Genomic DNA, 14,743 nt, shown 5'->3' on the forward strand with positions numbered 1-14,743 from the left:
TCCAAGAAAAGATGAATATTTGTGATGGCTAGCTACTATATTTATAGTTTACATTCGACTTAAAATCTAAGCAATCACTAGAATGTTCCACAAGTAAACTAAAACAGAGTAGCTTAAAATCTAAGCAAAAGTAGTTCTGGAGTGTGGCACGGCCGTGCCAAGCTTCTGACTTTGGGGGAGATATATTTTGTCTCCAAATCTTCGTATTTTCGTACCGAATCAACTCCAAATCCCTTTCTTTTGCTCCAAGACTCAATCCATCAAATATTCGTTCCTAAAATATAACAATATGGAATTAAAGTAAAATAGTTCAAAAAGGAAACAATATAAATATAAAATAAACTTAAATCTAATTAAAAACGAAACTAAATAACATATTAAAATAGATAATAAAAGACTCATCAGGGATCGGTTTTCAGATAAGTGAAAGCGGACCAGTTTAATAAATTTATTGAAGATTGTTCTTTGATTGATTTGCCTATATGTGGTCGTATGTTTACCTGGTATCGTGGTGATGGAGTGTCGATGAGTATGTTGGACCGTTTTTTATTATCTCATAGGTGGTGTGCTGTGTGGCCTAATTGTATACAGGTGGCTTGTCAAAGGGGCCTTTCCGATAATGTTCCTTTGTTATTATATGTTGATGAAACAAATTGGGGACCACGTCCGCTTCGCATGCTTAAATGTTGGGTAGATTTTGTTCGGGCACAATGGGCGACCCTTAATGTCACTGGATGGGGCGGTTTTGTTCTTAGACAGAAATTGAAATTTATGAAGGCTAGCCTAAAGGAGTGGCATCGTCGACATTCGCAAAATTTAAATGGCAAGATTATGGAGATCAAAAATCGTATTTCTGTTTTAGATGATAAAGGGGAAACAGAGGCATTACATGAGGAGGAGATCGAGGAGCTACTAATCTATCCTTTCAATTACATTCCTCGGCTCGGGTGCAGACTAGTATTAATTGGCAAAAGTCGAGAATGAACTGGTTACATGAAGGTGATGCTAATACAAATTTTTTCCATGGAGTGATGTCAAACCGTCGTCGTCAAAATGCTATTAATTTGGTTTTTGTTGATGGTGTTAATGTCGAAGGCGTTCAAAATATCAGGGCTGCGGTTTACAACCACTTTTCCTCTCATTTCAAAAGAGTAACAACATTTCGGCCGAGTGTAGAAGCACTTCCATTTCGTAAATTATCACTTCGGGAGGCAGGCAATTTAACTAAACCTTTTTCTCTTGAAGAGGTTAAGCAAGCGGTCTGGGATTGTGATAGTTTCAAGAGCCCAGGACCAGATGGTATTAGCTTTGATTTTATTAAAAGATTTTGGGACTTGGCAAAGGATGATTTTATGCAATTCTTGGTTGATTTTCATCGAAACGGAAAGCTGACCAAAGGGGTAAATTCTACTTTTATCGCCTTGATTCCGAAGGTTAATAGCCCTCAACGTCTCAATGATTACAGGCCTATTTCATTGGTGGGTTGCTTGTATAAGGTGTTAGCGAAGGTTTTAGCTAACAGGTTACATAATGTCATTGGGAGTGTGGTTTCTGACTCCCATTCAGCTTTTATTAAAGGGAAACAAATTTTAGATGGTATCCTGATAGCCAATGAAGTGGTAGATAATGCAAGACGTATGGATAAAGAAATTTTAATGTTCAAAGTAGATTTTGGAAAAGCTTATGACTCGGTGGACCTAAAATATCTCGATATGGTGATGGAAAACATGAATTTTCCAACTCTTTGGCGGAAATGGATTTCAGAATGTATTGGGACAGCGAAGGCGGCAGTTTTGGTGAATGCGTGTCCAACGGAAGAATTCTCTATTGAGAGGGGGCTTCGTCAAGGGGACCCTCTCTCCCCTTTTTTATTTCTGTTGGCAGCTGAAGGTTTCAATGTCTTAATGAAACAAATGGTGGGCGCGCAATTGTTTAATGGGTTCCCTGTTGGTCGAGTTGGTGAGGTGAATTTGACACACCTTCAGTTCGCTGATGATACTTTAATCATTGGTGAGAAGAGCTGGTTGAATGTCCGTTCCATGAGGGCGGTGCTTATGCTATTTGAGGAAGTGTCGGGATTGAAAGTGAATTTTCACAAGAGCATGTTGACCGGGGTGAATATATCTGAGTCTTGGCTGTCTGCAGTGGCATCTGTATTGAATTGTCGAAGAGGGAAGATTCCTTTTGTCTATTTGGGCTTACCTATTGGCGGGGATTCTCGAAAATTGAGTTTTTCGAAACCTGTTGTCGATCGTATTGTGGCACGTTTGTCGTCTTGGAGTAATAAGTTCCTTTCTTTTGGTGGCCGACTGGTTCTTCTGAAGTCTGTCTTGTCCTCTCTTCCGGTTTACTTTATTTCCTTTTTCAAAGCCCCTACAGATATAATTTCCTCTATTGAATCTATTTAATTTCCCCTACAGCTTGTAGAGCAGCAGCTAACGCAGCATCGTTTCTTCCAGCCATTTCCGAGATTGTACAAAAGTAGCAACAACAACATAAGATAGTAATATAAATATTACTAAGACTCGACACGACTCTCTAATTGACCGGACGGACCACCCTGCTCTGATACCAATTGTAACACCCCGTTTTCCCAATATACAAATTTCTTAAACATTTATTAGAGTAAAAACCATAAACGGGATATCACATAAAAACGTAATCCAAAAACAGTTAAATAATAATTTAACTTCCACATAATATCTTAACATAGCAGCGGAATATTAGTTCATAAACCATAAATCAGTTTGGCACGCAGGCCCCAAATAAAGATCTTAAAAGAGTTAAACAAAACAGAAATTGTCATAGCAGTTCACGTAAAAGAATGAAGCATGTTATAGCATATAACCCCATCCCGTTACGTATCAGAGCGACCTAGACGACACAGTGAAGGCAAGGCCAACTCACGAAAGCAAACTGCACACTAAGCACGATCACCTGCAAGTTACCCATACGAAGGGCAACATTTTCAAGCAGAAGGGGTGAGATTTCATAACAAAATAATGCTAATCAAAGTAATTCGAATCATAATTAACATTAACATCATAATCATTCTTGGATAACTTTGCATATTTAAATAACAAGTATCACGTATTCACATATTCAATAAACAAGTATCACGTATTCACTTATTCAATCGTCATCAACAACATAGCATTATGAACATGACAATGTGACAATGCTCCTAGACTCCTTATATGCATGTGGTACCAATCGTCATCATAAGTATTAATATACTTTAATCGTGCGGAGGACAAAGCTCCTATAAAACGTGCGGAGGACAAAGCTCCTAATATTCGTGGTGAGGACTAAGCTCAATGATATGCTATGCATGGACACATATGAACAAAACATCGTAATCAACTTATCAACATGCATCCAATAATTTGGAGCTAAACTTCATCATATAATTATGCACTTAGTTAAATAACGGAAGCAGCATAAACAGGTCACATAACAAGGTGATATCATTATATCAAAGCACATAATTTGTATCATTATCACATTTTCTTATCTTGCATGAATATACAATACAATAGTTCATATTCAATTAATATTAATATAACTTAAACAACTCTACAGTCTGCATTAAACGACATCACTATGTCTCATTACCAGTTAGGGGTTCACTCTTGATCAACAAGTGCGACACAGATCGCATAAACACATAAACAAGTTCATCCTGGTTGTACTCGCGAGGCGAGAGTACTTACTCGCCATGGCGAGTACCACTCAACTCCCAAACTAAGGTTGTTCTGGGTTCCCTCTGATCCTACTTTCATTCCTAATCAATACTAGGTATGTTCAGGTACTCAAAGGCATACAAGATTCAACTAAAAAGGTCGAAACACGAAATATGACATGCACTCTGCCTAAGCTCGCGAGGCGAGGAAAGGTTGCTCACCATGGCGAGTTGCACCAAACAACTCGCGAGGCGAGGATCATCACTCGCCGTGGCGAGCGATGAACAGAAGCACGGGCAGACTAGGGTTTTTCTCAAAAATCCATCACACAACATGGTTCAAAGCCTAATTTTGATTCCATAATCCATCCTAAACATGTTCTAAGGTTAAAGGACGGTTTCTACATCAATCTAAACAAGTTTTACCGTTTGATCATCAATTTTTAGGGTTTTGACCTAATTCCAAAACTTCTCTAAATCAATCCTAACTTTGTCAACTAATCATCAGAATTACAGTAAATAACATTATTGAATTATTAGTCTCACCCTTACCTGGTTATGAAGAAATCGCAGCTCTCTCTATGCTCTTCTCCCTTCTAAGCTTTTTCTCCCTTTTCCAAAAGTTTTCACGTACAATGAGTTTCTAAAATATTAGGTCTTCTCCTATTTATTCCTCTTTCTAATAACTTATCTTATCTCACTTTCTCCCCCCAAAACTATCTAAAATATCAAAACAGCCCTCAACTAAATATTTTATATTATTTTCAAATCTTTATTCTATTTATCAATAAAATAAATCTCATATCATAATCAAATCCTCTAAAACTCATAACTTATCACGTCATCAATCAAATCATCAAAACATACCAAAATCATGCATATATTATATAATTATAATATAATCACCTAAACTCGATTAAATAAACGATTAAACGAAAGTGGGCGTTACAACTCTCCCCCACTTAAAAGATTTTCGTCCTCGAAAATTTACCTCAAGTAAACAACTCTGGATAAGACTCCAGCATCTTACTCTCAAGCTCCCACGTCAAGCTTTCACCAGTCGCTCCCGACCAAACGACTCTCACGAGAGGTATCTCCTTGCCTCTCAACGTCTTCACTTTACGATCATCAATCCTCAACGGTAAAGTTTCTACCGTAAGGTTGTCTCTAACTTGCACATCGTCACTTTGGATTACATGAGATGGATCCGGAACATACTTTCGAAGTTGCGACACATGGAAAACGTTGTGCAAATTCGCAAGATGCGGCGGTAAACCCACTCGGTAAGCCACCGTTCCAACTCTTTCCAATATCTGATACGGACCAATGAACTTCGGGGTCAACTTCTTTGACTTCAAAGCACGTCCTACACCAGTCATAGGAGTGACTCTCAAAAACACGTGGTCTCCTTCCTGAAATTCAAGATCTTTTCTACGCTTATCATGATAACTCTTTTGTCGACTCTGCGACGCCTTCATTTTCTCTTGGATCATCTGAACTTTCTCAGTAGTTTGCTGAACAATCTCTGGTCCTAAGACCGCTCTTTCTCCTGATTCAAACCAACACAACGGAGTTCTGCATCTCCGACCATACAAAGCCTCGAACGGTGCCATTCCAATACTAGAATGATAACTATTATTATAAGTGAGCTCGATCAACGGAAGATGACTGTCCCAAGTTCCTCCTTGTTCAAGAACACAAATTCTCAACAAATCCTCTAGCGACTGAATTGTCCTCTCCGACTGACCATCTGTCTGTGGATGATACGCCGAACTCAATCTGAACTTCGAACCCAAGGCCTCTTGCAAACTTTTCCAAAATCTAGAAGTAAATCTTGGATCTCTATCTGACACGATGCTCGAAGGAACACCATGCAACTTCACAATCTCCTTGATATAAATCTCTGCCAACTGGGCAACAGGGAAACTAATACTAATAGGTAGAAAATGAGCTGACTTCGTCAACCTATCAACAATAACCCAAATTGCGTCGTTCCCTCTAGGAGTATTTGGCAAACTCGTCACAAAATCCATGGATATACTATCCCATTTCCATTCTGGCACGTCTAAAGGTACCATCATCCCAGCAGGTTTCTGATGCTCAACTTTCGACTTCTGACAAACTAAACAGGAATACACAAACTGTGCCACATCTCGTTTCAAACCAGACCACCAGAAAATCTTCTTTAAATCATGATACATCTTCGTAGCTCCCGGATGAATACTCAAGCTACTTCTATGACTCTCTTCAAGAATCATCTTCTTAATCTCTTCATTGTCTGGGATACAAATTCTTCCTCGGAATCTCAACACACCTTGATCATCGATTTTAAAATCACTGTCTTCAGTCTGATCTCTAGCAACCAACAAGTCCACAAACTTTACATCAACTTTCTGTGCTTCCTAGATATTTTTCAAAAATTCACTATCAATCTTGAGCATACCTAGTTTCACGCTCTGAGGTGACCATTCATAAACCAAACTCATATCTCGGAACTGTTCAAGTAACTCGAACTCTCTGACCATCATGGCGGACATATGCAATGTCTTCCTACTCAAGGCATCTGCAACAACATTAGCTTTACCTGGATGATAATTCAAACCAAAGTCATAATCCTTTAGCAACTCTAGCCATCTTCGCTGCCTCATATTCAATTCTTTCTGATCGAACAAATACTTCAAACTCTTGTGATCACTAAACACCTCAAACCTCGAACCATACAAATAATGTCTCCATATCTTCAACACAAAGACTACGGCCGCCAACTCGAGATCATGCGTAGGATAATTCTTCTCATGAATTATCAACTGTCTTGAAGCATAAGCTACCACTTTACCTTCTTGCATAAGTACACCTCCTAAACCCAACTTGGACGCATCACAATAAACCACAAAAGGTTCATCTGATTTCGGCAAAATTAACACTGGAGCAGTCGTCAAACGCTTCTTCAATTCACCGAAACTTTTCTCACAATGGACGTCCCACACAAAAGTTTTACCTTTACAAGTCAACTGTGTAAGCGGAAGAGCTAACTTGGAAAATCCCTCGATAAATCTCCTGTAGTAACCAGCTAAACCCAAAAAGCTTCTAATCTCAGTAACGGACTTAGGAGTATCCCATTGCGATACCGCTTCAACTTTAGACGGATCCACTGCAATTCCATCACCAGAAATAACATGGCCTAGAAAACTCACTTCTTTCAACCAGAATTCACATTTAGACAATTTAGCATAAAAATTCTTCTCTTTCAACACTTGCAAAACAATCTTCAGATGCTCGGCATGTTCTTCTTCAGTCTTGGAGTAAATCAAGATATCGTCGATAAACACAACCACAAACCGATCCAAAAATGCATGGAAGATGCGATTCATATACTCCATAAACACTCTAGGTGCATTGGTAACACCAAAAGGCATAACTTTATATTCATAGTGACCATAACGCGTTCTGAAAGCTGTCTTCTGCATATCTTCATCTTTTACTTTAATCTGGTGATAACCTGATCTCAAATCAATCTTGCTGAAAACTCGTGCACCCACTAGCTGATCCATCAAATCATCAATTCTCGGAAGTGGATACCTATTCTTGATAGTTACCTTGTTCAACTGCCGATAATCAATACACAACCGCATACTACCATCTTTCTTTTTTACTAACAAAATCGGCGCTCCCCAAGGTGAAACACTCGGTCTAACAAACTTCTTCTCAAGCAAGTCTTCCAACTGTTTCTTCAACTCAGATAACTCAGAAGCAGACATACGATAAGGTGCCATCGAGACCGGCTTCGTTCCAGGAACAAGATCAATAGAAAACTCAACTTCTCTCTCTGGAGGCACATCAGGAATCTCATCTGGAAAAACTTCAGGAAATTCACACACCACCGGTAACCTGTCAATCACTGCTTGATTCTCAATAGATAAGGTAGCCATTAACGAAAACATCAAGATACCGTCGCGTTCCAGTTGCTTCAGCTGCTTAGTAGATAAAAACTCTGCACCACTTTCCTCTTCGACGGAAGAGAAATGTACTGACTTGCTAAAACAATTAATAAGAACGTGGTTGTACTCTAACCAGTTCATACCCAAAATCACATCCATACCACTCAAAGGTAGACAAACTAAATCCATTTCAAAATCGCGACCAAACATAGACAAAGTACATTTCAAACATACGAGAGAAGTAGTCACCGAACCCTTAGCTGGAGTTTCGACAACCATCTCTCCATTCATATCAGACAAATCAAGACCCAAAGCAGAAACACAATCGAAAGCAATAAAACAATGCGTAGCACCAGTATCAATAATAGCAACTAAAGGAGTATTATTAATATAGCAAGTACCTCTGATCAAACGATCCTCATTCTCTGTCTGAGTCCCAGTCAAAGCAAAGACCCTACCAGTAGTCGGCGCCCTCTTAGGCTGAGTACACTGTGAACTAATGTGACCCTCTCCGTTGCAATTAAAGCACACAATGTCCGTACGATTGCAATCAGCTACAACATGACCTTTCTTGCCACACCGGACACACTTCTTGATTTCCTCAGGGCAGACGTTGCTTTTGTGGCCTTTCTCACCACAATTGAAACACACAATCTCAGCAGCATTCTTCTTCTTAGGCCGCCTAACATCGACCATCTTCTGTTTCCCTTTATCAGCGGGGGCACTGTACGGCTTAGGACGACTCTGCTGTCCCTTGCCCTTCCTTTCATTCACTACCTTGTAGTGAGCCTTCGTATCCTCTTCGTAGATTCTGCAGCTATTAACCAAATCCTGAAAAACTCTCAGCTGTTGGTATCCAATCGCCCTCTTAATGTCGGGCCTCAAACCGTTCTCGAACTTGATGCATCTCGAGAACTCAGCATTCTCAGCAGTATAGTGCGGGTAGAACTTCGACAGCTCCACGAACTTGGCAGCATACTCTGTCACAGACATGTTTCCTTGCTTCAATTCAAGGAACTCGATCTCCTTCTTCCCGCGAACATCTTCCGGAAAGTATCTTCTCAGGAACTCTCTCCTGAAAACAGCCCAAGTCACAACAGCTCCCTCCTGCCCAAGGGTAGGCAGAAGAGCAACCCACCAGTCATCAGCTTCCTCGGCTAGCTGATGAGTACCAAATCGCACTTTCTGATCCTCCGTGCACTGCATAACCCGGAAAATCCTCTCAATCTCCTGAAGCCACGTCTGGGCTCCATCAGGGTCATAACGTCCTTTGAAAGTCGGAGGGTTCTTCTTCATGAACGTCTCCAACATCCTAGCTCCCGCGTTCGCACCAGCATTTGCGTTAGGTTGTTGTCCCACAGCTTGGGCAACAGCTTGTAGAGCAGCAGCTAACGCAGCATCGTTTCTTCCAGCCATTTCCGAGATTCTACAAAAGTAGCAACAACAACATAAGATAGTAATATAAATATTACTAAGACTCGACACGACTCTCTAATTGACCGGACGGACCACCCTGCTCTGATACCAATTGTAACACCCCGTTTTCCCAATATACAAATTTCTTAAACATTTATCAGAGTAAAAACCATAAACGGGATATCACATAAAAACGTAATCCAAAAACAGTTAAATAATAATTTAACTTCCACATAATATCTTAACATAGCAGCGGAATATTAGTTCATAAACCATAAATCAGTTTGGCACGCAGGCCCCAAATAAAGATCTTAAAAGAGTTAAACAAAACAGAAATTGTCATAGCAGTTCACGTAAAAGAATGAAGCATGTTATAGCATATAACCCCATCCCGTTACGTATCAGAGCGACCTAGACGACACAGTGAAGGCAAGGCCAACTCACGAAAGCAAACTGCACACTAAGCACGATCACCTGCAAGTTACCCATACGAAGGGCAACATTTTCAAGCAGAAGGGGTGAGATTTCATAACAAAATAATGCTAATCAAAGTAATTCGAATCATAATTAACATTAACATCATAATCATTCTTGGATAACTTTGCATATTCAAATAACAAGTATCACGTATTCACATATTCAATAAACAAGTATCACGTATTCACTTATTCAATCGTCATCAACAACATAGCATTATGAACATGACAATGTGACAATGCTCCTAGACTCCTTATATGCATGTGGTACCAATCGTCATCATAAGTATTAATATACTTTAATCGTGCGGAGGACAAAGCTCCTATAAAACGTGCGGAGGACAAAGCTCCTAATATTCGTGGTGAGGACTAAGCTCAATGATATGCTATGCATGGACACATATGAACAAAACATCGTAATCAACTTATCAACATGCATCCAATAATTTGGAGCTAAACTTCATCATATAATTATGCACTTAGTTAAATAACGGAAGCAGCATAAACAGGTCACATAACAAGATGATATCATTATATCAAAGCACATAATTTGTATCATTATCACATTTTCTTATCTTGCATGAATATACAATACAATAGTTCATATTCAATTAATATTAATATAACTTAAACAACTCTACAGTCTGCATTAAACGACATCACTATGTCTCATTACCAGTTAGGGGTTCACTCTTGATCAACAAGTGCGACACAGATCGCATAAACACATAAACAAGTTCATCCTGGTTGTACTCGCGAGGCGAGAGTACTTACTCGCCATGGCGAGTACCACTCAACTCCCAAACTAAGGTTGTTCTAGGTTCCCTCTGATCCTACTTTCATTCCTAATCAATACTAGGTATGTTCAGGTACTCAAAGGCATACAAGATTCAACTAAAAAGGTCGAAACACGAAATATGACATGCACTCTGCCTAAGCTCGCGAGGCGAGGAAAGGTTGCTCGCCATGGCGAGTTGCACCAAACAACTCGCGAGGCGAAGGGAAGGGGCTCGCGTGGCGAGCGATGAAGTTCATCACTCGCGAGGCGAGGATCATCACTCGCCGTGGCGAGCGATGAACAGAAGCACGGGCAGACTAGGGTTTTTCTCAAAAATCCATCACACAACATGGTTCAAAGCCTAATTTTGATTCCATAATCCATCCTAAACATGTTCTAAGGTTAAAGGACGGTTTCTACATCAATCTAAACAAGTTTTACCGTTTGATCATCAATTTTTAGGGTTTTGACCTAATTCCAAAACTTCTCTAAATCAATCCTAACTTTGTCAACTAATCATCAGAATTACAGTAAATAACATTATTGAATTATTAGTCTCACCCTTACCTGGTTATGAAGAAATCGCAGCTCTCTCTATGCTCTTCTCCCTTCTAAGCTTTTTCTCCCTTTTCCAAAAGTTTTCACGTACAATGAGTTTCTAAAATATTAGGTCTTCTCCTATTTATACCTCTTTCTAATAACTTATCTTATCTCACTTTCTCCCCCAAAACTATCTAAAATATCAAAACAGCCCTCAACTAAATATTTTATATTATTTTCAAATCTTTATTCTATTTATCAATCAAATAAATCTCATATCATAATCAAATCCTCCAAAACTCATAATTTATCACGTCATCAATCAAATCATCAAAACATACCAAAATCATGCATATATTATATAATTATAATATAATCACCTAAACTCGATTAAATAAACGATTAAACGAAAGTGGGCGTTACAGTTAGTGGATAAAAAGGGGTTGTGGCATCGAGTGTTAAAAGCTCGGTATGGTGAGGTTGGAGGGCGGATTAGGGAAGGGGATAGATACGCCTCAGTGTGGTGGATTATGATTTGTAGAGTGCGTGACGGTGCAGGTGAAGGAGTTGGGAGGTGGTTTGATGAGAATGTTCGTAGGGTAATTGGCGATGGGAGGAACACTTTATTCTGGTATGACACTTGGATAGGGGAGATTCCGTTGAGGTTGAAGTTTCCTAGGTTATTTGAGTTCGCGGTGGAGAAGGAGTGTAAGGTGGAGGAGATGTGGCGGTTGGGGTGGGGTGGTAATGGAAGGGAGTGGGTTTGGAGACGTCGTCTGTTTGCGTGGGAGGAGGAGTGTGTGAGGGAGTGTGTTGCTCTTTTATGTAACATTGTTTTGCAGGACACTGTTCATGATTCTTGGAGGTGGATGCTAGACCCGGTTCAAGGATACTCAGTGAAAGCAGCATACCGCTTTATTACAGACACAGGCGTCATGGCTGACAGGTCTCAGGTTGTTGATATTTGGTTTAAGTATATTCCGTTAAAGGTGTCTTTATTGGTGTGACGTCTCCTTCGCAATCGGCTTCCTACTAAAGATAACGTGGTTCAACGTGTGATTCTCAATCCAACGGATGGTATGTGTGTGGCTGGTTGTAATGTCTTAGAATCAGCTACTCACCTTTTTTTACATTGCAATATTTTTGGTGTTTTGTGGTTCAATGTGCGGACTTGGTTGGGTTTTTCTTCGATCCCTCCTGGTGAGCTTCGACAACATTTTATTCAGTTTACTAGGATGTCAGGTTTGTCTAGATCTGCTCATTTATTCCTGACAGTTATTTGATTTACTACTATTTGGGTAACTTGAAAAGAACGGAATACTCGTGTGTTCCATAAATCTACTCTTGTCTGAATATTAATCGTATATTGTCTTAAATATATATAAGCAACAAAAAAAAACATCAAAAAAATTTGATGTATTTAATGCAAATTATAAACCAAATAAATCAATTTTCTTTGACCAACTTTTGCTTGTGTTTACGACCAGAGTAATATCTAATACATTGGCTGGGATATGACTCAATGAAAAACTCTTTTTTTTTTTTTTTTTTTTGAGGGAGACTCAATTAGAAACATATAATTGTATCTTGTTATTATTTTTGACTTAGACTTTTGTCTAGTAGTATGTGATTATGATCCCTAAATTATTTAAAATTTTCAATTACCTTATCTAAACACACTTCAAACATTAAATTATATAAGTCATCTCATTTATATAATACTCAACGTTTTTTTTTTCTATATGTGAGATTATACTCTCACTTGATATACCGACAATAATAAGGGACATAGTGGCGATATATATAAATCTTAAATAATTAGAGAATGGTCTAACTTTGCGGCTTTAAAGTTAACAATCAGTAAGTAATCAGTACCAACAAAAAGACGTGCAACGAGGAAGTGTGGGAGGAGGAGGAAGTGAGGGAATGTTTTGTATTGTTACATAACATTGTTTTGCAGGTTTATGTTCATGACAAGTGGTTGATCATCTGTTTTTAGGCTGTGAGACATTGGGTGGCGTGTGGCCTCTTGTCTGGCGGTGGCTTCAGATTTCTTCGGTTTCTTCGAGTGGGGTTCGTGATCATTTTCATCAGTTTTGTCCTATGGTGGGAATGCTTTGATCATCGCATTCATTCTTCAAGGTTATCTGGTTTGCTTGTGTCTGGATTATATGGAAGGAACAGAACAACCGTGTGTCAACAATACGACATCCGATCCTGACACCATTCTTGAAAAAGTGAAGCTGAATTCTTATTTGTGGTTGAAGACAAACTTGTTGTCCTTCACTTTTGCTTATCATGATTGGTGTCGACACCCTCTTACTTGTATGGGTGTTGTAGTTTAATTACTTCATCACTTTTTACTGTTTTTTGACGGTGCTCGCTTTTTAGGCATCGATGACATTGTATATGTTCTTTGGTGATTCTCTCGTTGAATGTCTTGTGCACGGTGAATCACTTTTAGATTTATAATATATCTCATTTTTGTTTATTAAAAAAAATTACCAACAAAAAAGAATGAAAACTTTTACTTTTATTCTTGAAAAAGACCCAAGAGTTTCTCAATTACTACCTGATACAATAAATGCCTTGACATAGATATTGTAGAAATCTATGGACATCTCATATTCACACCTTAAATGGATTATCATTATTCTGAAATTGAAAATGACTAACATATACAATGGTGAATTATTCTAACAAATAACTTTAACATGGTCATGAACGGTTAAAAAGTAATGGAAAGTTATGAGTAATTAATGAAAGATAAAAAAAAAAAAAAAAAATCTATTTTACACCATGAAAGGTTAACAAGCTTTTACAATCAAGAAAGGTTAAGAAACTATTTTATTAATGAAGTGATTGGACTCACATGATTAATGAACTTAATTCACAAAGTAATGAATCTTTTAAGAGAATGCAATTTCGATTTTTATGTGCAATAATTATTGATGAGACTATATTTATCTTAGGGTCAAACTCTGAATTAATATGACCCCTTCCCGCATATAACAAAAAAAAAAAAAAACAATTTCATTATTTATAAATTATAGAAGAGCATGAACTTTATACACAGTAAATATTAAATCATATTCTATTTTATACAAGCAAAGTGGAAACAAATATGGTTGAAATTCTCAAGAATTTTTATGCCATGAATTTATTTATTTTCTTAATTATTTTAGCAGTAAAAATTCGTGGTGGTAAGCTTTTTTTTTTTTTTTTTTATCCTTTTCACATTTTCTTTTTTACTTCATAGTGCATACACAATCTTTTCTAATGTTTTAGTAACATTATGTTATCATCTCTTTTCATTACAGCGCATTTTCCGTGTGTAACTGATGACGATTGTCCAAAACCTGTGAACAAGTTAAGAGTTATCAAGTGCATTGATCACATATGTCAGTATGCTCGTAATCTCCCTGATTTTGCGTCTGAGATCTCAGAGAGTACAAAAATGCCCTGCAAAGGAGAATGATTTATTGTCCAAGAAGCTAAAATAATAAATGTAAAATATACCTTATGATAGAATATTCCAAAAGATGTCATTTAAATATTGTATGGGTACCAAAAAAGGTTATTATTTTTTCTTTTCCTAACTTGAGGAACCTTTCATTTATGATTATGTATTTTAAAGTGATGTGACAGCCAAAGAGTATTATTATATTTCCTTCTTCTCTCTTAATTTTAACTTTTAAGATTATCACGATGGCATCCAATTGAGGAATATCACACCTTATTTTCAGTCCAACAACGTATAAGAATGACTTTGATAGTTAGGTCGAAAATATTTTTTTCTTATCTTACTTTAAATCCTATTTTTATTTTCATATCATAATATTATTATACTTATCATTTTCATACTCTTCAATTTATATTTCTCTTAATGGCCTCATTACCACCGAAAGAGCAA

General features: G+C 38.0%; 1 protein-coding gene across 1 annotated transcript; it reads left to right on the plus strand.

Moving 5' to 3' along the window:
- Positions 1 to 13,806: 13,806 nt before the first annotated feature.
- On the plus strand, positions 13,807 to 14,515 carry LOC11423521 (uncharacterized). The gene is made up of 2 exons (XM_003617749.3): positions 13,807 to 14,033; positions 14,151 to 14,515. Exons 1-2 carry the CDS (start codon positions 13,955 to 13,957, stop codon positions 14,306 to 14,308), a joined length of 237 nt encoding a protein of 78 aa, XP_003617797.1. The 5' UTR covers positions 13,807 to 13,954; the 3' UTR covers positions 14,309 to 14,515.
- Positions 14,516 to 14,743: the final 228 nt, after the last annotated feature.

This window comes from Medicago truncatula, chromosome 5 (genome assembly GCF_003473485.1).
Source record: "Medicago truncatula cultivar Jemalong A17 chromosome 5, MtrunA17r5.0-ANR, whole genome shotgun sequence".
NCBI lineage: Eukaryota > Viridiplantae > Streptophyta > Magnoliopsida > Fabales > Fabaceae > Medicago > Medicago truncatula.